The sequence below is a fragment of the Atta colombica genome, unplaced genomic scaffold (assembly GCF_001594045.1).
Source record: "Atta colombica isolate Treedump-2 unplaced genomic scaffold, Acol1.0 scaffold216, whole genome shotgun sequence".
Classification (NCBI taxonomy): domain Eukaryota; kingdom Metazoa; phylum Arthropoda; class Insecta; order Hymenoptera; family Formicidae; genus Atta; species Atta colombica.
In genome coordinates, this window is record NW_017259312.1 from 766097 (window position 1) to 788378 (window position 22282).

At 33.8% G+C, this 22282-nt stretch overlaps 1 protein-coding gene across 3 annotated transcripts in view; it reads left to right on the forward strand.

The window, feature by feature from the left end:
- Positions 1-4759: 4759 nt before the first annotated feature.
- Positions 4760-22282, forward strand: part of LOC108687821 (myelin regulatory factor-like protein) — a 24518-nt gene continuing 6995 nt past the window's right edge. For all 3 annotated transcript variants that reach the window (XM_018193804.1, XM_018193805.1, XM_018193806.1), the window contains exons 1-2: positions 4760-5318; positions 20717-20810. In XM_018193804.1, coding sequence (XP_018049293.1) covers positions 5270-5318; positions 20717-20810 — 143 coding nt within the window. In that variant the 5' untranslated portion in view covers positions 4760-5269. The remainder of the gene's footprint in view (positions 5319-20716; positions 20811-22282) is intronic.

A 22282-nucleotide genomic window follows, 5' to 3' on the forward strand; every position in this document is an offset into this window, starting at 1 on the left:
TATATATATATATTATACGTACAATCATTAAATTATTTATTTGGGCAATCCGCCATTATATTGATGATTTTTTTCAAACTTTTTCCGTTGATCAAAAGTTGGTTAAAAGTTGTTCCACGTATTATGGTACGCATTATACTGATTACGATACTGATAGATTCACAATTAGTTGTCCAATTATAAATGTGAACTATCAATGGCATAATGCATGCGTAAAATAATTTTTAATCCTTGGACAACAATTTGAAGAAATTATCAATAATTGCACTGTCCAAATAATTAGTTTTATGACTATATATATACAGGATATATACTAACAATAAATACGATAAAAAATTTTACAAGGGGTGATTCTTCATACAAATTTAAGAAAACTTCATATGACGATATATCCGAAACGACTTAGTTTCAAAGGATTATCAAAATTGAAGGAAAAATTTCGTTTTTTTTTCTAAAAATTTTCAAAACCGCTTGACTAATTTTGAAACTTTGTATATGTTTAAAGTTTTATCAAATAACTTAAATGCGAAATTTTTCATTCCACTTTGACGTTTTGTATCTCCAAAATTAAGCCATTTCGGACAGTTATATGAAATTTTCGTTTTAAATTTGTTTGAGAAATCACCTCTTAAAATCTTTTAACATATTTAGTAAAACTCTGTATATCGGTGATACGCGACATATGAATAATTGTTATAACAAGAACTAATTTATGGGACCCAAATCGACTAGATATTGTTTCATATTAGTTCCTACTTGATTTTTAAGTCTTCATGATTTTTGCTTTTATTTATCTGACTAATCGTAAGACTGAATACGAATAGTGCAATATGATTTAAAAGAAAAATAGAAAGAGACAATGGCTTGATAAAAAAAAATCTGAATAAGAGTCAATTTGATAGACAAATACGAGCCAAATGCAACGTAGTTGTAGCGAATATACCTATATATGTATCAATAAACAACCAATATTCTCAATTAAATTAAACTATGCTGCTATAGAAAATATACACAAGTATATTCGCTCTCTCTAACAATTTTACTCGTTTATTTATCAAATTGAGACTGATTTAATATGTATTATTTATATCCAAATTCAACTTAATAATAAAGGAATTTTAGCAGTTAAAAGTAAATTTATATTTTATTTTAAAAGATATTATACAATATTATAAAGAAATTAATTTATATAATAATATAATTTTCGTGTTGTTTTATCTAGAAAAATATCTGTTTTGTTTCACTTATAAATTATATAATATAAAGAAATTATATAATATAAAGAATCTGAATATTACATACAATATCAGTCGATGGTTATGTAAATATCGGGAATGTAAATTTTACTTTGGAAATGTAAATGTCTTTACGTAATGATATTTTAAATGAAAATTAATATCCAAACACAATAATGCATTTTTCGATTTTAATATGTAAATGAATTAATATGAAAAAAATTCGAATCGACTTGTATTTGAATTGTTACCGCAAATTTGCATGACAATAAACAGTGTTAACGTTTCGTTAATTGATTAAATGCAATTAATCTTTTTTGGCCGCTAACATTTTTAGACTATTTAATAGATAGTAGAATAATAATTGATATATGTGCTAAAATTCTCGATAGTGTGAAATAATCTTGAAATTCGCGACGTATATGTCACGATGTATTACATATATTTTGAGATGTTACTTATTGACTAATCAGAAGTAATATCTCGTACTAAGACACGCATAGGGACATGTCAGCGCTCGTTTTAATTACAAGGTCCAGTTCGAGTGTCTCGATTTAGTCCTAGATAAATGAAAATCTAACAATTAAGCGGAACGAGATATAGGATCTGGCTTTCTCGTGCACACAAAGACGTAGTGGAGTTTCATACGTGTGCTAATAAAGAAAGCGATGAAATCCCTCGATATACATGCATATATCCGCATAATTATCGCTTATTATTCGTTTGTATTATTGATTTAATGCCTCCGAAAAACATACGTATATTTACGCATACGCGCGTATAGAGCATATAAGTACATATGTGTGAGCATATTATGTATATATAGATTGTACAGAGAGAGAGAGAGAGAGAGAGAGAGAGAGAGAGAGAGAGAGAGAGAGAGAGAGAGAGAGAAATTATGTATTTAAGAGAGTATGTATTTGTTTAAAAGAGACAAAGTATATTATTTATGAACGGGTGAAATCACAAACAATATTTGATATAAATGTATTAATAGGCAATGATAATAAACGATAACAATAATAATGTAACAATGATAAATAACAATGATAAATGGCAAAAGTAATAATAATAATTTAGCAACCCCTTGGTGTTCAATTGTACTTACATGGTGTAATAAATGTTTATAGTGTCTACACACACAACATAAACACATAGATGCATGTATTTTCGACACCTTCATAATTTTCCTAGTTTATCGCTGCAATTACATTTACGATGTGCATCGAAAATATATCGTCTAGCGTATTTCTTTGAAATTGTCAAATAGAAAAGAAACTTGCTATAACATCTTAATGCTTTAGAGGCACATCAACTAAACATCAACTAAAATAAAAATTAATTAAAATGAATTATTTAAAACTCATTTCAGTTAATAACTCGACATTAAAGAAACAAACAAATTTTTTAATAATTTAGCAATTCAAATTATATGCAAGTAGTTTATGACATCTGTATCTCGTTTATCGCGTCGTTTTATGTAGTTTAAAATAGAAAATTGTACATTTCGAATACTCCGAAATACGTCATCATTGTAATTGATACGCTCAGCATCTCATTTTGAAAATTTCGAAAACCGGTTTTATGGTCGTGACTGAAAGATCGAAATGTTTAAAGTCGAATCTATAATGTGCTCTTTGCTTCCTATATTTTGCTTCTCATCATTTACTTTTACCTCTTACTTTTTTGCTTCTTATCTTGATTCCTTCGTTTTCTATCGCCTGAGATAAAAGTCGATAAACTTCAAAAGAAACAATGAACACGATAAAACAGCCATAAAGAGGAAAAAAGGCAAGATATAAAAAGCAAGAAACAGGAAGCAAAGAGCACATTATAGATTAGGCTTGAAATATAATTCGAATATGTAAAGCGGCACGGATTGCATCATTATTTCAAAATAACACATTGATAATTGTACAGGTTAACAATTTCATATAATATACTCACCGACAGGAAGTTCTTGAAGCAATCTCTACATCCATCGGAAGTGATAGGTATAAGAATCGCTGCTGTCGATCGGCACTCGAAGCGGTCGGCGTAGCGTTTCGGCGCGGAGTTTCATCTTGCAGATTGTAGCCATCTTGTTTCGTGAAAAACGCGGCATCTCGTCCACATTTCCGCACTCGCATTATTAGACGCATCGTGCATCATCGTCATTGATACTTTTCACGCGCGCACTCCATTCAACCCTTCGTTGAAATCTCACACAATCTCGGTGATAATCGCGCGTCGAATTCTCGTAAATGGACCACGCAATTCCACTTCGTACGAACGATTGACGCTCCGCGAACAACTCGCGCGCGGCCGTTCGAATGATTATGCTCGATCACGTGATTGAATGCTGCTTCGCAGGGCTGTCTTCACCTGCGGACGATATTTTATCCGTGATAATCGGATTTCTAAGAATTTCAACAAGCAGCGCCTATTGTTGTGGAAAGCAATAGATTATCAGTTACGTCGTTTAACACCTCGATTGAAAGAGATCGCGACTTATTCTTCTCTTCTAGAGCGAACGATCCTCGAGTCTCGTCATCTGGCGCATGTAGCAACAAAATAATCTATGTTATTAAAAACTCTCATTCGATTCTGCTTTTGTTTTACTTTCATTCTTGGCGAGCCGGTGAAACGTTCTTGGAAGATAAACAAGCATGCGCTACGATTACAGACCTCGATCGACTCGAGTTTTTGTAATACTACTAGGTAATACTGTCCTTCATAAATTTTTATTACAATTTAAACGAAATGCACAGCGAATAAGAAGTATGTAGATTCCATTCATTTTTGGAATTATTTTACATAGAGCTGAGAGAATTCGTGCAAAATGTTTTTGTTGAGGAAACATTTATTTTTGTATCTATACGAAATAATAATAAAGTAAACTTTATGTAAAACTATCGATACTTAGCACAAATTTCACTTTTATTTTACGTTATCATAAATAATTTTAATAATTTTGATTTAATTATGCATCTTATTATATACGTTTCATTCAATTGTAATATATGTATGCTATCGGAAAGGTTAAATTATTGTAAAAAAGAAAAAATAATTGTAGAGAATTAAAATTGTTGCAAGGATAAACACTTATTACAAGTTGCAGAATTTTACCATCTCGAGAAAATGTAAGATCTCATTCAACTAAAAAAAGAAAGATAATATTTATAAAAAAAGACTTACGGAAAAACGTTTATATTTCAGAATGATCAACTGTATATCATTATTTAACAATCAAACTTCGTTTATTATAGAAGTTTTTTTTTTCTATAAATCCACTTGCTATGGAAATTCCGCAAAAGACTTCGTTCCTGCGACTCATGAAATACGTACAAAGCAGTCAAATAGATTTCATATGTGTGCGTGCGTGTTTGCGGAGTACGCGAGGAAGGCACGGATTTTTAGTCCACGACACGGGCGACTCGCGGAATAGCTCCGTAGCTGCTGGCGCAGCACTGGAGCAGACTGCAGGAGTAGTGGAAGCGGCAGCGACGGCGACGGCGACGGTGACGGCAGTGGTACAGCTCGCTATCTGACTATCTCGTCGTCGTTATTCGCGCTACGCGTTCCCGCGAGTAAAAGCGGAACGCGCGCGTCGTATTCGTGTGTCGCGCGTGTGCGCGTTTTTATCCGGACCCGCGAAACCGATCGCATATCCGAGACGCGCGCGCGAGATGGTGCCGCGATATCCATAGTTGGTACATAAGCCGATTCGTCCGTGCGAATCGCGCGCGAGCGCGAGGAAGTAGTGCGTGAGAGAGAAGCGAGAACAAGGCAAGCAGCAAACGGGATTACGTGAAGAGATTTCCGGCCGAAGGAGGAGAGGAGGTGGAGCGAGTTCGCGCAGGATCAGGTCGGTTGCAGCGACGGCGACGGCGACGGCGACGGCGACGGCGACGGCGGCGGTGGCGGCGGCTATGCGGAACGTCGTCGCGACGGTGCGAGACTTCGTCGCGGCTCGAACGTCGCGGAATGGGGCCCGTTGATCGGGTCCGGGAGAGTGGCTACGGGCTTCGACGACCATCGACGACGACGGAGGCATGGACGTCATCGGGGACGGGGATGAGCAGACCCTCCAGGCGATTCTCGGTGAGTTAATTTCCTTTCTTTCTTTCCTTCCTTCTTCCTTCACCTTTTGCGTTTCGCGAAAGCGAATAACGCGCTGTCAGTTTTTGTTTTTCTCGCTCCGGCGCGGTGCGGCGTTTACTTTACCGTGCGTTTACACAAGCTAAGCGGAGCCAAGCGGAGCCAAGCGAAGCAACGGACGGCTCGCGAACGTGCGGCTCTCTCGTTTTCGCGAGCGTGTCGCATAACGGTACTAGATCCTTCTAAACACGCTCGTAATAACTAACAGTAGGCGCAGATCAAAAGCGACACGACCGCGATGACAGCTACGGAATGTCGTGAATTTGACACCGACACCGTTATCTTGCGTCGCGTTTTACGCTGTCATAAGTCCCACAATCGGGTTCTCCACCGAATATCGAAGCGTGCGTTGACCTTAAACGTATGCACCGGATATATGCGCGTACGTTTTCAACCTTCAACTTTTTAGTTGAGAGGAGCGAAACGACGCCATCGGTTCACCGATGCTGGAATCGAAAGCAATGAAACGCAATTCGTGGAATTCGCGTGCGAAACACGCGGCGCATCGTCGGTGGGAGCTCGAAGGGGGAAGGGTGGGGGTGAGGAGGGGGGGAGGAGGTGGAGGAGGAGATGGGAGAGAAGGCTTGATCGGCGCTGCTAGGATCGCTATTGTCGCTATATGTATAGTGTTGCGCGTCATTCCATTTGGCGAGAGAACGAGAAAAGTCTCTCGATTTTGCGATAAATGCATTGTTCGTTAAGTCAACTCGCCTCACCTGTCTTCTTTGATATCTGGGAGTCAATCTTGAAAGAGATGAAAATGACAAAAGGACTCATCAGATTCATCAGGTGTTGACACCGTCGACCAATATAATTATAAATATTCTAATGAATTTGTACTTACTCTTGTCTTTTTTACCCATTTCAAGATACACAATCGAACCCCTGTAAACCCGATAATAAAATCCTTCCGTATTCTTAAAATTATTATTATATTATTTATGCAATATTATTATATTTTTTATGCGCGACGCTCGTCGATCGGAGACTAATTCGTATCGTTTGGCAGGAAAATATCCGAAATTTGAGATCGACGATAAAAATATGCATTGAAAGAGGATAAAGTTCGATCCGCGGTTTTGTAGGCGTCAACGCGTGTGATACACTCGCGAAATCTTCCTTATCGCGAAACGCCATGGTTTTTGCGTAACTGCGTCCCAGAAGATCCTTATCCTCACCTATTATCCTCGCTTTTCCTCATACCGGCATGGCAGTCCTGAAATCGAAGGAAACAAATTGACCATGCGATTAACGGCGAATTGATACTCGAAACGTCCCATCGACGATCTCAGTTTCGTATTTGAAATTGTAACTCGAAAGATGACTCTAATTCGGTAAACTTTGGAGTGCGAGGGTTAAAAGAGAAGAGTCATCATGCCGCTTACGTGGATACATTTATCCTACTTTTGCTTTGACTGTGACTCTGCCCCTTCCATACTCGCGGAAATACCGCCTTCGCATACCTGTTACACGCGCCTCTCAGTTTGATGAAAATCGCACTGAATCGCGTCTCGATTTTTTTTTTGCTCTTTCCAGACCTCCCGAGGGCCTCGCTAGCTGCAATGACGTCGATCATCGCAATTGCGGAATATAAAATTAAATAGAAAAAAAAATATATATGTAGATACGCGGACGGTATCCCGCTCTTTCGCGTATATTTACGTTTTCTTCGAAGTTTGCGATTTGCGGCCTGTTCGACGTCGAGTGCATTCACCTGTAACGAGTGCAGCGTAGCGTTCCTTATGTAGGTCAGAGGTTGTAACGTAATGTCCCCTCCGATCTTCGAGATGAATGCATTCACCTCGTCCCGGCATGAACCAGGAACAAAACATTGTTGTTGATCCTTTGTCGGTGATCCTTTGTCGGTGAACTCGAGAAACTTGTACTGTCAGCGACATCGATCTCACTGCCAGATCCGAGTTTTATAGATGCGTTTAATCATAGAGATTACTAATCATGGAGAAGAAAAGTGAAATAAAAAAATCTTTCAAAGAAGACCTAGAAAGCGACGGAATGTTTTTCATGAGACGTCGGTATGATTTCAGAAAACCGTTAGGTCGGGTCAAACCTTTCAGTAACAGTTATTGGTCGATTCGATCGTTCCACATAGATCTCTCATTTTTTCTTTCTTGCGGGCCGTCAACGTTATCCTCCAGCCGTTACCAACAATTCCACTGTTCTCTCTGCTACTGCAGACAGATAGTGAAAGTCGCGTGGTGAATGTGCTTTTCCGTTTATTTGGAATTAATGGTTTGATAATTCACGGTAACCTATACCACAAGACGGGCAATGTACCACTATATGCATTCACTTTTTGAGTCACCTGTCTATTCTATCAATACTAACATTTCTCTTGTTCAATCGCGCTCCTTTCATCCTCCGAGTGCCGCGTCTCTCGTCTTTTGTGTTAAACGTTTATCTTTTAAATGGAATGAGAATAATATGGTTTTAATGAAAAGGTTGATGAGAAGCACTGAAGGTTGTTACGGAGTAACGCAGACGTTAAATGAATTATTTAATGACAACGTGTTAATGTGTACGCGTTTACTTGTACACGTATATGATAAAACGCGTCATTGACTAGAAAGATGTGGAACGCGATGTGATTTCATTCGTGCATTTCGAAATGTTTTATTTTTTTTTCTCAAGCAGGCAACGCATATATATGACGAAACACATTCGTTATGAGCGTCATACGATGATAAATAATTAATTTTGACCTCTTATATTGTAATATTAATATTAATCCAGCACGTGTAACTTCATTTGTCAAATTTCTAATCAGACAGTACGTACATTGTGTTCTATTTAATTTGTACGTGCACATCTCGGAGAGAACTCCGGAATGAGAAACAATGGAGACAGTGCTCCAATTTCATTCGATCCGTTTATAAATAGTAACGAGTGGTTTATAAGTTGTAGCTTATTACTCTCGATATAATAATAACGGGTACAAATTGCAACAAACGGTGTGTTGTCAGAAGAACCAATTTACTACTTGCTACTTACTTATAAACCTCGCCGAGGTGACGCGCAAAGTTTTTGCAATGTTTGTCTTGAAACCCGACTTCGGGCTTCACCCAACAATTTCGTGGTACGATTTATCAGTAATACTCTTTTTAAAAGACTGACAAAAATATTTCTCTCATCCAAAATTTATGTCTTTTTACTTGATCAAATTTTATCCTTCGGCCGTCCTTCATTGCAGCTCGCGGTTGTATCGAGGAAATTCGCAGTCTCGTCGGACTTTGCCATCGATCGCGACCTAAAATTTATTTTGGACTACGAGCGCTTGTAACGAGTTTAAATAAAACGATAATGAAAGTCGAATTCGATCGCCGCGAGCTTATCGGTGATAGTTGAAGCCTTGCGGATGAATTATGGGATTTCATCGCGCATAGCATGGCCGTTCAGGAAAGTGGCGCGCAAGCCGTAGAATGTTTTGTGCCACCCACGAAAGCACATTGGTCGATGAAAAGCTTCGCGGGTCCGCCTTTCGCGAAAAGCTCGAGCATGCGCGCTCTTCTTGCTACGTCAAGTAGGAGAGGCTATTTACTAAGCGTTATTCTTGCCTTTGTTAACGTGTATTGTTGTGAAGCGTCCCCGCATAAATATCTTTCAGAAAATTGTCGGGGGTATTATATTCTAAACTAAACCATAATTTATGACAAGTGCTTCTCTTTCTGAGAAAAATTGAAGAAAGGAATTGAAAAGAATGCACATGGAGTTTTTATTATCTGTATAAAATATTAATGAAAATCTTTATAAATAAAATTGATATAAAATACGTTTTAATGAGATTGATTAGTTAAATGATAAACATTAATAAAATATGAGAAAATTGTTAGTTAAGATATAATATGTAAGATTAAATTAAAGATTAAAAATACTTCGAAATAGAAATTCTTTGATACAAATATTTAATACAAATATCTTTATATTTAGGAGAAGTAGAATTTCGTAATGTTATTTATATTTTATTATTGCATAGTTAAAATGATGAAACTTACATAAATTAAATATATTAATTGTAAAACGCACAAATATATCACACAGACCTTTCAGTTCTTAAAAAGGGGAAGTAAACATATCGTGAACATCGTAAACATAGGCACGTGCCCCAGGCATAATGGGGCGATTTGTTTAATCGATGGCAAGACCCTTTGATTCTGGTAGACCTCACAATCCGCGATCACTTATTGCACATGTTTTTTGTAGGTATTACGAAGCGAAAAAGTGTGTGGCGTACAGTTACTATATTAGATGTTATATTAGATGTTATCATTAATATTTTTTCCATATATTTTTTCTGTTAATAGCGATGTTATCAATATCATTAATTTTGAATATTTTAACTTTTTATATACATATTTGCAGTTAAACTTTTAAATAAACTTGATCGCTTTTTTTTGTAAAGACTCGAATAAGTATATTATTTTAACAATTTTCTACAATAAATAGTGTCGATATGCAGTTTTTGCAATGCTGTCACCAAAAGCGAAAGCTGAATTCTATCGTTGAAAGTTTTATCGAGCATGAAATCGTATAGCAGTTTACAAAAGAAGTTAGTAATAATTCCCATAAATTGTATTTCCAAAAGGTCCTTTTTTTTAAAATTCGTAAATCAGAAGTTACGTAATGAAAGTTTCTAATTAACGACCGCTCTCGGGTCATCATTCTTCATCTTCCTTTCTTGAGTAAATTAGATGTATAAATTGTTAAATTAATTAATCTTTCGTAAGTGGCATCATGTTTTTTTTTTTAAATATATAAAATAATTTTAAATATATAAATATATAATTACCAAAGTTTGTTATCAAGTTACAATTTTTATATATAAAAATTGTAATATTTATGTTTTTTAGAATGTAGGATAATAAGAGTAACATTTTAAATGATTGTGACCAGCGATTATTATGATTCGACTTATTGTAAGGTTCGAATCGCGACAATGTCTTCATTTGCCACGGTTAATGGTCCTCGCTATACGCTCAGACGCTCGTCGAGGACTTTACTACACCGGCTGCTCTAGATTTTCATGGGAGATTGTTTATAATGCAAGAGAGAGGATGTGTGGACTACTTTACAACTTGCGAGTCGCCATTGCCGACGCGATCGTTCAACATACAAACGTTCTACATGTAGAACGAACGGACTAGTTACAAAAACCGGAGGAAGCGATAATCCTTTCTATTAGTAACTTTTTCTTTTAATTCTATTTGCACGAATGACCTTTAAGCGCTACATCGTTCAAGTAATGAGTCATATCGAGAAAAATGAATCTTATGGTAGTAAATCATAATAATTGGATGAATGATCTGTCTGTTTTTGATATTTCTAACAAAGAAAGCGTATGCCAGCAGATATTTTATATACATGGTTGACGATCAAATGCATATTTCAATTTTGCAACGATTCTCGAAGAAGTTCAAGGATATTGAGAAAATCGTTAGATTTATCCATGAGATGTGGGCAGAATTATATTTGTCAATTTGTCTTATTAATAATTATAGTTAATCATTAACTGTTATTTTGCGGAACTTTATGTTTATTTCTAACGTCAAACGCGATCAAAATACTTATATATTTGTATCATCGCAAAGTGGCGCAACTAGTGAAAGCCGATGAATACCTCAAGCTAAAGTTCAGGGGGCGTATCACTGTGGGAATCAAGCGACTTTTCTCTCCGCATTGTACTACGAAGATTATGATTATAGTTGGTTAAATTATTATCGTTAGACGTTCGACGCACCTGTCATATAACGCGTCGCGCTTAAACGCCAGTAAACAGTTAGCACAAAAACGATATTCATAAAAATATCGAGGCCGATTTTTTATTCAACCTTTTTCGTGGAAGTTTGAAATGTATTCTGGTCCCTTGGAAAAATTCCGTGAGTTTATCGATCCCGGAGACGATGCTTGCAAATTCTCCAAGGAGACTATTATACGGTAACAAAACGATACGCTTCGAGCTGGATATCAGTGACATACAATGAGACACGATTCAACATGCTCACGATGAGGTAGGGAACCGTGGAACGTGGTATTACGGGAGAAACATCGCCCCGGCCGTTTTCTGCTGATGTCCCGATGTCGTGTCTTCCGTTCGAGTCACGCTAACTTTTCTCGCTCGTCCCCATTCTCGATCCTTCCCCCCTCCTCCCCCTGAAATACAGGCCGATTTATAATATATACGTACGCGCGAACCAATAGTCTTCTAGGCAGTCTAAGTGCTTGGAAATGACTGTTTTATTCCGTGGATACGTACGTACGCACGCCCACGTTAGACACATTACCATATTTATTGCTTTGGCAATAACATTCGCATTCGTAGGCGAGCGTGTCACGGATGAGCGATGTGTGGATGAGGTCAGGCGTTTGGGTTAAATGCACGAGCACACGCGAGAATTTCGGACGCGAAATCCTTATCGTTCGATAAGGCGATGATAGTAAATATTGAATTCATTTCCAAAGTTACGAATTAGAAATTCTATAATTCATGGGAAAACGATATTCCATTCGATAAAGTTGACAAATTGATGAGGCTTAAGAATCTAAAAAGAAAATTTAAGCAATATATCATACACAAACAAATTAACAGAGGAAAACCTCCTATTATGAGATAAGCGCTTAATATGAGATAGTAGTGTTTTTGTTAAACTAATAAATGCTCTCTGTTGATTCCACCATGAATTTATTGCTTTTGGATTGAAAACTATTTAGTCGGAAATTCATAATTAGATCATCTGTCGTAGTAAAAAAAAAGATTTTAAAATTTGGATGTCTTCATTGAGATGAGTTTTTAAACCTTGTTTGTTTAATAAGTAAATATTTTGCAATAAATTCTGTATGTAGCGATAGAAGGTCGTATTAACAAAAAAATACGATGTTGAATTGCTTAATTATAGAAGTTTGATCGTAAAACTATGAGACATGGAACTCGTAATATGATGATAAATATATTCAGGATACATCTAATATGAAATAATCTGTGCTCCTATGAGTCGAGTTCAATCAACAATCGTTGCTGAAGTATGAAATGTTATTGTACAGTAATAAAAAGAATAACCGAAATGAACATCGAGTGTACGTTTCTGCGATGCTTGGTTCCAACCTCAAGACGAGTCCTGAATACAATACATCGCATGCTTATTTTGTGCTCACACTGGCTGTGCTTATTTGTCGATTTCTCAAGGTATCTTATATTATGAGCATAATTTTATGATTTTACGATTTGCTCACTTTTTATATTTTTCTCATTTTCAGGAAAAAATAATATTCGAATTAAATTTTACATTACACTATCTTAAACATTATTAAATTCCCTTAAAAAAAAAATGATCTATTATTTTTTTTTAATTCTGATGTCTATAGACTTTCAGCAATTACAGAAAATTAACTAATAATCATAATAGAAGTTTTTCCTCTTTATTAATCTTTTGATGTAGAACCAGAATTCAGGAGAAATATTACTAACGTAAGGTTAAAGAACTGATAGTGTGTAGATGTTCACATTTTACAAAAAGTGTGACTTCGATTTTTTCAATTTATTTAGCTTCTTGGATATGTATTTTAACGATTCAACAAAATATATTTACAAAATATATTTCACAATATATCTCATCATCGCTTTATAATTCATAGCAGATTTCTGAACACGATCGAATAAATATCGAGCAAGTTGTTCATGCGCAAGTTAACTTCAGTCAGGTGAAAGGTATAGGTGTGGCTAACGTAACAATTCACACTATACAAATTTAAAGTGAAACTTTAAATAATTCTCATCACCGCCGGAAAGTATCCAATTATAATGGTTATCGTGAACTCAAGCCGATACGGCACGCATCAAAAAGACTAGACCATCTAAAATTATGAACTGTCATCATTCAGTGCTCGTTCTAAAGTACGCTTTTAAAAGAATGTCATCTTTCTAATGACGGATCTTTTTAACAAATTGTAATTTGTTTTTATTTATAACTTATATTTATTAACGTTCAGTCAAAATAGAGATGTAACATTGGTATGACAAAATGATGGACATGCGCAAAAAAGAGGATCAATGAAAAATGTATAGATATTAATTTAATAAAAGATTCGAATCATGGAGAAACGTGGCATTCTATGTGAGTTTGTATCGTTAAAGCACCAGCTGCATACTTTTACTATCCTTCGAGATTCTCCTTGAACCGATGCGCGAGTACATGAGTCGAGAGAGAGCAATGCTTCAGAAATCATGGCTTTTATGCGCGCGTGTAATACAGATACCTCCGATAATCGCAATGACGTTAACCACAGTGATAGTCTACACGATTTGCCGTAAGGCAGCCGAGCTGAATGGCCGTTCAAAAACTTTGATTACAAAGAAAAAAAAATTCATATTTCTCCTTTTCTTATTTATTCTCGTTGTTGACTTGTACAATCATGTATCATAAATCATTTTGACGCTTACATCGGTTAATTGCTCCATTGTACTGGCCTGAAATTGGTTCACAATTGCACACACGAAACTTATGCGATTTACAGACACGCATTTAATTAATAATAATTATATATATCTAGTGAATAAAAAAAATGTTTGCATATATAATTTTTTATATTGAATATTGAATAAAAGAATAACTTTTTTTAAGAGTAACAACATTTCTGTATTTATAAAATTCTCCTAAAATAATAAAAAATTTGCATGTACAACTGTTAATTTTTTTGTCGTTCACTGTTTGCTAAATAATATTTCTCTTGTATGCGATTCCAAGTAATGGTTTATCTAACGTCAATTTGCAACTTGTGATTGTCATTACCGACAACGTAAAGTGTATAATTATTACTTTAATTCAAACACACTTCAGCAGTAAAATTAAACATATATATCTTTTTCACGTTGCAATAAATCAGGTATTGCGGAAAAAATGCCGTACTATTCGTAATTCCGATAAGAATCTGATGATGAGGTGAACAATTGAATCAGCACGAAGAACACCGACAATGCCAGTTGTATGCAAATTCCATTAGTACTGTAAGGCATAATGAAATGTTGATAGTTGCTAGCGCGGCCTCGCAGGTTTCTGTAATTGTAATATCACGCTATATGTGATCACACGAGGTAAACAGCAGATTTTTAAAAAAGCTAGACACAGGATTAGTTTGTATCCATTAATCACAGAGTCATCGAATGATAATATTATTCAACGATTATAAAATATTCTGCATTAAATATATGTGAAAAATCATCTTTGCATTAAGTATATAAAATATATATAATTGTTATTGATCTTCTTAGATAATAAAACAAAAATTAATAATTGATCGGAAATATGTATTTGTTACAATCGAGTCATACCTTGTAACAGATGTTCACCGAGAATGTCAGAGATTTCAATATTTTTTTCTTTTATTTCTTTGCGACAGGTATAAGTTATTTAGATTGTAAATTTGTTAAGTCGCTTAATTAATCATCAGCGACATTGCTTATAATTGCCGATCACTCTCGTTCTACATATCTTGACGTTTATAGGCGATACACACTACATATCATGCATGTTTTAAAAGTCGCTTTATAATAGAGAGTCTTTGTGTACAGCAGATCGCTGGCTCATGAAGCAACCGAAAGATTTACGAAGGCAATTATCCTTTTCGCGAACAAGAAATGACAGAGGATAAATGTAGCGTTCAGAGTAACGATGAATAAGTAAACGGCCATTTAACCAGAAGCAAACATTTGCATATTATTGGTCTGCCATTATCGTCGCCCTTTTCCGATAGCACGGTCTTCAAAATCGAGCCTGGGAAATGTTCGTTCGATGTGCCCAGTCCCGGTCGTGTTAATAGTAATATAAACGGAGGGTTGATACAACGCAACGCGGGCGGGCACTTAATGCGTGATGCCGATTACACGCACCCGTGAACATTTATGCACGCGACGAGAAATGGATTCACGCTCTCTCACTCGGTGCAAAAGTGACGGGCGTGTTATGAACAGCAGGTGTTTACCGAAAGAATTCTGATAGAATAATTGGATCCACAAGCCCCTCTTTAATTGTTTAATGTTTCATACATATGAACGATGATGCGCGTTCAAGTCATGGTTAATCAACAAAGAAACGATGCAAATAGACGATTTATTCAGTCAAGACAAAGTTGTTGTAGAAATGAGCATCTCTGTATCTAAAGCTTAATGCATCTCGCAATATTAGAATTTAAAAATTTCACGTAAAATTCACGATTATTTAAGATAAGAATTTTAGAAAAACTGTTTCTTAATTATGTGTACAATTGTGTATATTTTCTATTTTTTTATATTTCTGTATACATAATCATTATAATTGTGTATATAAAGAAGAAAATGGTTTATCAAAAAATTAATTGTTAAAAATTGATACCAGTTGATGATTTAATTTTGTATGAATTAGCTGAAATCGTTTTAGAATTAATCATATTATTTCGCTTTTTCTTAGAATAATATATTACAAATGAATATAAAGTATCTTAATTTTATATACTATATTCCAATCGTGCGTGATAAGTTATTCGGTCATCTATTGTTAGATACGTAATTTAAATATCAAGTCTTATTGTTAGTTAATTGATAATCGATATCTGAATTCATAACGAAAGAAAAACATTAATTGTAATTTATAAGAAAAATTAATCTTTAAATTCGTATAACGTCTTATGTATGATAGTACATATCGAAGAAAGGGGCTGCGTATAACCACCCCTTTCAGTCTGAAATAAGCGCCGCCCTCCAGTCAAAGAGAAAATCCCCTCTATACTTGGAATATGGTGGAGGTAATGGAGCCCTCCGATGAAGGAGACCTGCGATTAAGTTGTGAACTACCGCAGACTGTTGTGTTTCGTTGCCCAACTAGAAAACCAGGACTATGAGCGATCTCATTTTTGCGACAGACAATTAAAAAGAGAGATTCAATACTAACTTTATATAAATTACCATCTCGAAGTATCGTCAATATTCCATCATTGGAATATCTTGTCGCGAATTTGTGACGAACGAATTTTAATAACCTATGTTTAATTGGAATATTTTCGTGGAAAAAAAATTATGAAGTGCTATGTAAAATGTAAAGACTCATGATATCTGAACAAATTATATGCAAAGTGACATTTATTTAGATTAGATTAAATGTCTTAAGTTAATTCAATTTTTCGCGACATTTATTACATAGCGATGAAGTGTCATCTTATAAAGTCTAGTCTTATATCTCAGACAATTTTTCGAGAGTGATACAAGTTTATTAAAATATTTCCGTCGCCATGGAATTTTCGTGGGCACTTCAGCATCAGTCTAATGATCAAAATGGACGAAATCATTCAAACGATCATCATGAAGATGCTAATATTATCAATCAAGTTAACGCTCGTCGTTTACTCAACGTAGCAGGTAATCGAATATTAATGCAAAATTTATGTAACAGAGTGCTATTTTAGGAATTGTTGTAATTACAGATTTTATTTATAGCAAAAACATTATGTAATAGCTAGTATTAAAATTAGATATAAAGGATAAAAGCCCACAGAACAAGTTTAACAATTTTAAGATGTCAAGATATACACATCTTGTTGCTCATTTTATTAATCTTCCTAACTTTTAATTTAGATTTAATTTTTATTTCTAAACGAAAGTAAAATTCGACTGTTGATTATGTTAATTTTAGAAATCATAGAACACAAAACAATAAAGTTACAAAGTCGTAATCATGAAATTTAAAATCGTTTTTTCAAAAATATATACGGATTTATTTTTAATGAAAAAAAATAATTCCTAAGATATATTTGAAGTAAAAATGCTAATCGGTGTTTTTCCTTACATCTCAGAAATTGATTTTTTTCGTATTTATTCGAAACAGACATTTGTCGTAGAATATTGGAAAATAAGTTATAAAGAGATAATTTTTTTTATTTTTGGAATTGACATTAGAAAATTACAATGATATAGTTATTGAATTTAAAATAATGAATGAAATCGATGCAACATAGTTGTCGATCCTGATTTATTTATTTTTGAAATTTGGTTTTAAAACGATTTAGTAAATATCTCGTAATCATTTCTTAATTCAAATAAATTAAAAAGCGCCGAATGCAAGATATTGATATTAATTGATCCTAAATATTTTATTATTAATTTTTGAAATTATATTATTGTTTTCAATGCGCATGGCTTGATCGATTAATTCTATAATAAATAAGAAAAATTACTTTTTTCTTTTAAATAAAATTTTTTAGTAGAGGAAGGAAAATTCTGTGATGTACTATACACAATCCTGACTTCATTAATTATATTTGTTCGTTTATGTCATTCTTGCTGATTAAAAATTATTATTTTATTTAATTTTTATATAATAAACATAATTATGTCAAAGTTGTCAAAGGTATGCAGGATAGATATCGATATATTCATGATCATGAACAGTAGTTTAACACCTGTCCACAACTTGTTCGGACCCCTCGAAAACCTCTTAATGGCCGTGAAAAAAAATGCTGCACCCTGCTAATCATTTAGACCTCAGGTGGGACTCCATCGGATTTGCACAGTCCTTACGATATGGCAGCTGCATGAACCCTACGATTAAGGGCTGAAATCGACAACTGGGTTTCGATTAACTTCCTCTGTTTAAACGTTTACGATACGATCGTTACGGTACACGTGTCGCAAGAATAATATGATAATAGTGCATAGATGCGTTAGTATTACTTTCTATCGCTATGTGGATTACAATAGTTATAAACATTTCTGTATTCCTCTATATTTTATTGCGAAGGATGAAAGCCGGTCAATTTTCATAGACAAGTCACTGTCCATGATGCATTTCTATTTGCTTTGCCGGAGAAAGTGGTTGTCAGGCATAGAGGTCGAAAGCCTACATACGTCTTTATACATAAGTCTTTTTACATCATTCGAAACTTGATTGGAATAAGCGCAATTATTACACAAATTGTTTTACCCGGGATTGAAGATTTTGCTTCAACTAAAATTAACATTCCTACACATTACGCGATGAGAAGAGATGTATATAATTATGTTTAGTGAAAGTAACATTTCTTTATGTTATCAATCGAACTGCAATTAATTCTGATTTACTGTGAATAAAATATTATATAAAGTATTTTGCTATGTTTCATTTTTTTTTAATAATTTTTTATTCATGTGTATCTACTAACATATATAATATACATATATAAATAAAAATAATAAATATTTTAATAGAAATATTTATGTATTAAAAAATTAAAAATTCATGGAAAGAATGTTTTCTTAGAGTTTGCCCTGAAAATACGATCGTGGACAACATTGTATTTCGAAGAATTTTATGTACTAATTTTTTCTCATTCACTAATAAAACTACAATAAAATATAAAATAATAAATATAAAATAATAAATATATTTGATTAATTTTACTAAAGTACATGTTAAAAATCTTTAAAATTTTGTATTGTATCACAGCTACCATATTTCCAGGATAAATTCTAAGAGAAAATTCTTTACAATTTTTCACAAAATAATACTAATTCTAATTTTTATGTATCAATAATAATTTCGCTAATTTATAACTACGCATATTTGGTGCATATTGGTGTAATAATATTCAGATTTAAACGGCATGCTCAGAGAGGCGGTGTTTGGTCGATACCTCGATAAAGGGTTGGCTGGCAACGACTCATCTACCCTCGTAACTTACCCCTCCAACTCTTTCCGTAAACGCCGTAAGCGCCATGCACATCCTAGACTTCATTTGCTTGATTATTTAAAAATGGTAGCTTTTATTGCAATCAATAGCAAAGAAAGATACTTATTGTTAAAAATGAGTAAAAATGCTATAAAATTTTAAGCCAGTTTTTGAAATACTTCGAACTATTGAAAGCATTATCGAAGAGAATGTTGTTGTTCCGGTTATTTTCATTAATTTTCATAATATTGATGTATAATATAATTATTTTTGGTTTATTAATTCGTTATTTATCAAAAATCAAAAACTTGTTGCCCTACGAGATCACTGAAAATCAGAAAATCCATAATTAGCATCTTTACGTGGAAAAAATTTGAAACATCGCGTTTGTTCAACCTGGTCGACTAGTATATGTTGATTTCAATAATTAAGTTATTTTGCCGTATATATTTATTATTTCCCTATAGGCGTACAATATTATTATGTCTAGTATAATCTGTTATAATGGTACATTTAATATTCTAAGAATATGCTTTAAATATTAAATAATATTGTGCGCTTACATTATTACTTAAATTTTTCACTTTTATAATTTTTATTTTTTAAATTTTCTTCATATAATAAATTTTGTTTTTACAAAATTGTTTCATAATATAAAATAAACTATTACTACTATTTTTATACAATTTCGATAAAATGTAACAATTCGAAATAAGAATGATTCTCCAGCTTTATATTGCGTAACATTAAATATTGATAACGCGACGATCAATAATTGTTCTAATACTGGAAAACTTCGACGAAACGACGCGACGCAATGTTACATCTCGTTATTCACTTGAAAAGTGTCCTTACTCTCGGCTCCCAACGTTCGGCTTAAACGTTTATGAATGTTTGACCGGAAGTAACGTATTACAACGCTTTGCTTGTAGTCTTAAGCGCTTAAGTATATACATGCTTGCGTTTCTACATTTCAAAACAGGTTCAATGTTGATTAGGGAGACCAGTGAATGCTTTAGGATTTTTAAATTTTGCCAAGTTGGTAAGTTTTTTCTTTAGTCTTGCGCAATTTCAATTGTGAGAAAATTGTAAACCTGATAGATCATTTTTTATAACTTTGATTTTAAAAACAGACATTTCCGTCGGACGATATATGTGGAATTTAGGAACTGTTGTAAAAAAAATTCGGTTGTTCGCGTTACTGTTTTCCCTCGTCCGTTGACGCTTTGTTCATTCAACTGTGTCGTCTTCTAGTCGCAATCATCCGTGAAATTTGTTCGTATCCATTCAATAAATCAACTTTCTCCCTCACTAAAAACTATCAGGGACGGTAACTTACAATATGCCTTACTTGAAATCTCTTTCCCATGTAGATGCATTTCTCACATGAACTCTTGCAACTTATGATGCAACAAATGACGACGACAATCATTTTACGTGTATGTTTGAAATAGGCGCATAGCAATAATTTTGTAAGATTTATAATTATATATTTTATGTTAAACAGTATTGTAGAATGAATATATATTATCGAAATGGACATGCTTTCATATTGACTATAAATCTACAATTAGAAACTAGAAATTATAATATTACATACGTATTTATAACAAAAACAATTTATTGTTATCTTAATGTGAAATTTTTAATCCTTTTTTCAGGACGTGGCGATTTCGTCGGGGGAATAGACAATGAAGCCTTGGATTTTTCGCAATTGGAGGACTTCATCAACAGTGATAGCGAACAACCTGCGACGTGAGTTCGAAGAGTATTAACTTTGCACGTTTATATGATCGTTGTTATTTTCATTTTCATCTTGAACTGATTGTAAAAAAAAAAAAAGAAAATCTACCGATTAGACAAGAAACTTGATCTCGGACGTTGAAGCGTTCAATCTGATGACGAAGTTTTAACCACATTTGGAAGCCATGGTTAACGCCTACAACGCGCGTGTTCGTCACACGTCCGTAATGCGTATCGCCAGCGCGATGATCGCAAAACTTGAATTGTTGTTTGTCAGAATGCTAATGCCAATTTACATTAATAAATCTATTAAAGTCACATTAATGAATCCTTTTAGTCGAACGTGGCGAAACATTGCTCCTCATTCATATGTTACATATCAATATGTCGCATCAAAATTTAGAAACGCTTTTTGATTTATCAACAAATTTGAAGATAATTCTGCAAATTGAAATTATAGATTTACAAAATATTCCAAAAATATATATGTGTAATGCGAACTGCAAAATGCAAAATTTTGCAAAATTCTGCAGACATGACATTTTCGACGCTCATATTGGCGCCTTCTCAAATTATGATAATTAACGAATTCAGATAATACGTTTCTGCCGTCCAACAGCACGAGCGCGCGTTTCCTGCGAACGACATGATGTATCAGACTAAATTTCTAAATTGCTCCATCTAGACACTATGCTCCATCTAGATACTATGTATTTTGTCACATCATGACGATTATTATAGAAATTGTTACTATTGACAATATTTAAATTTTATTAATTCAAATTGCCTTCTGTGACACATTTTAATAATTTTCTTCGCATATTTACAGCAGTGAAACGAGCATATGAAATGAGCAATTAAAAAAAAGATATATATTTTTCCTGTCTCATTGCCAGTATAAATACACGTGAAATTATTTGTATGAAATGTTTTAGATATTCTGCGTAGTACAAACGAGAAGAGCCTAACAAAAAAGTTCGAGATACAGTTGTCGCGTATAAATTCTTATGTAAAAATTAAACATTTGACTAACTATACTCAATTGAAGAGTAAGAAATTTTTTAAGATCGTAAGAAAGCTGAGCAGCGTTATATATAAATTGCGATAAGTACAGATCATATAATTTAAATTAAAAAAAAATTAAAATAAAAAATGTGTTAAGTATACGTGTTAAGTATTACAATAAACGTATGTTAATCAGTGAATGTTGATGCAACATGCGCTGACCTTGATAATTGCCACATAGACATATATCGACACGTACGAATTTAAAATTCCATATTGTCTCGAAAATTGTTTTTTAGAGCAATCCTTTTAGCTTTATGTATAATAATATTTCAAATCAGTGATTTTTACATTTTTATACTGATGATGTCTATGGCTATATTTCATTTACAATCAGATCAAGAATTTCAGAATAATCAATTTATTTGATAATAAATAGTTGATTAAATCAATTATTAATTACAGAATATTTAATTGTG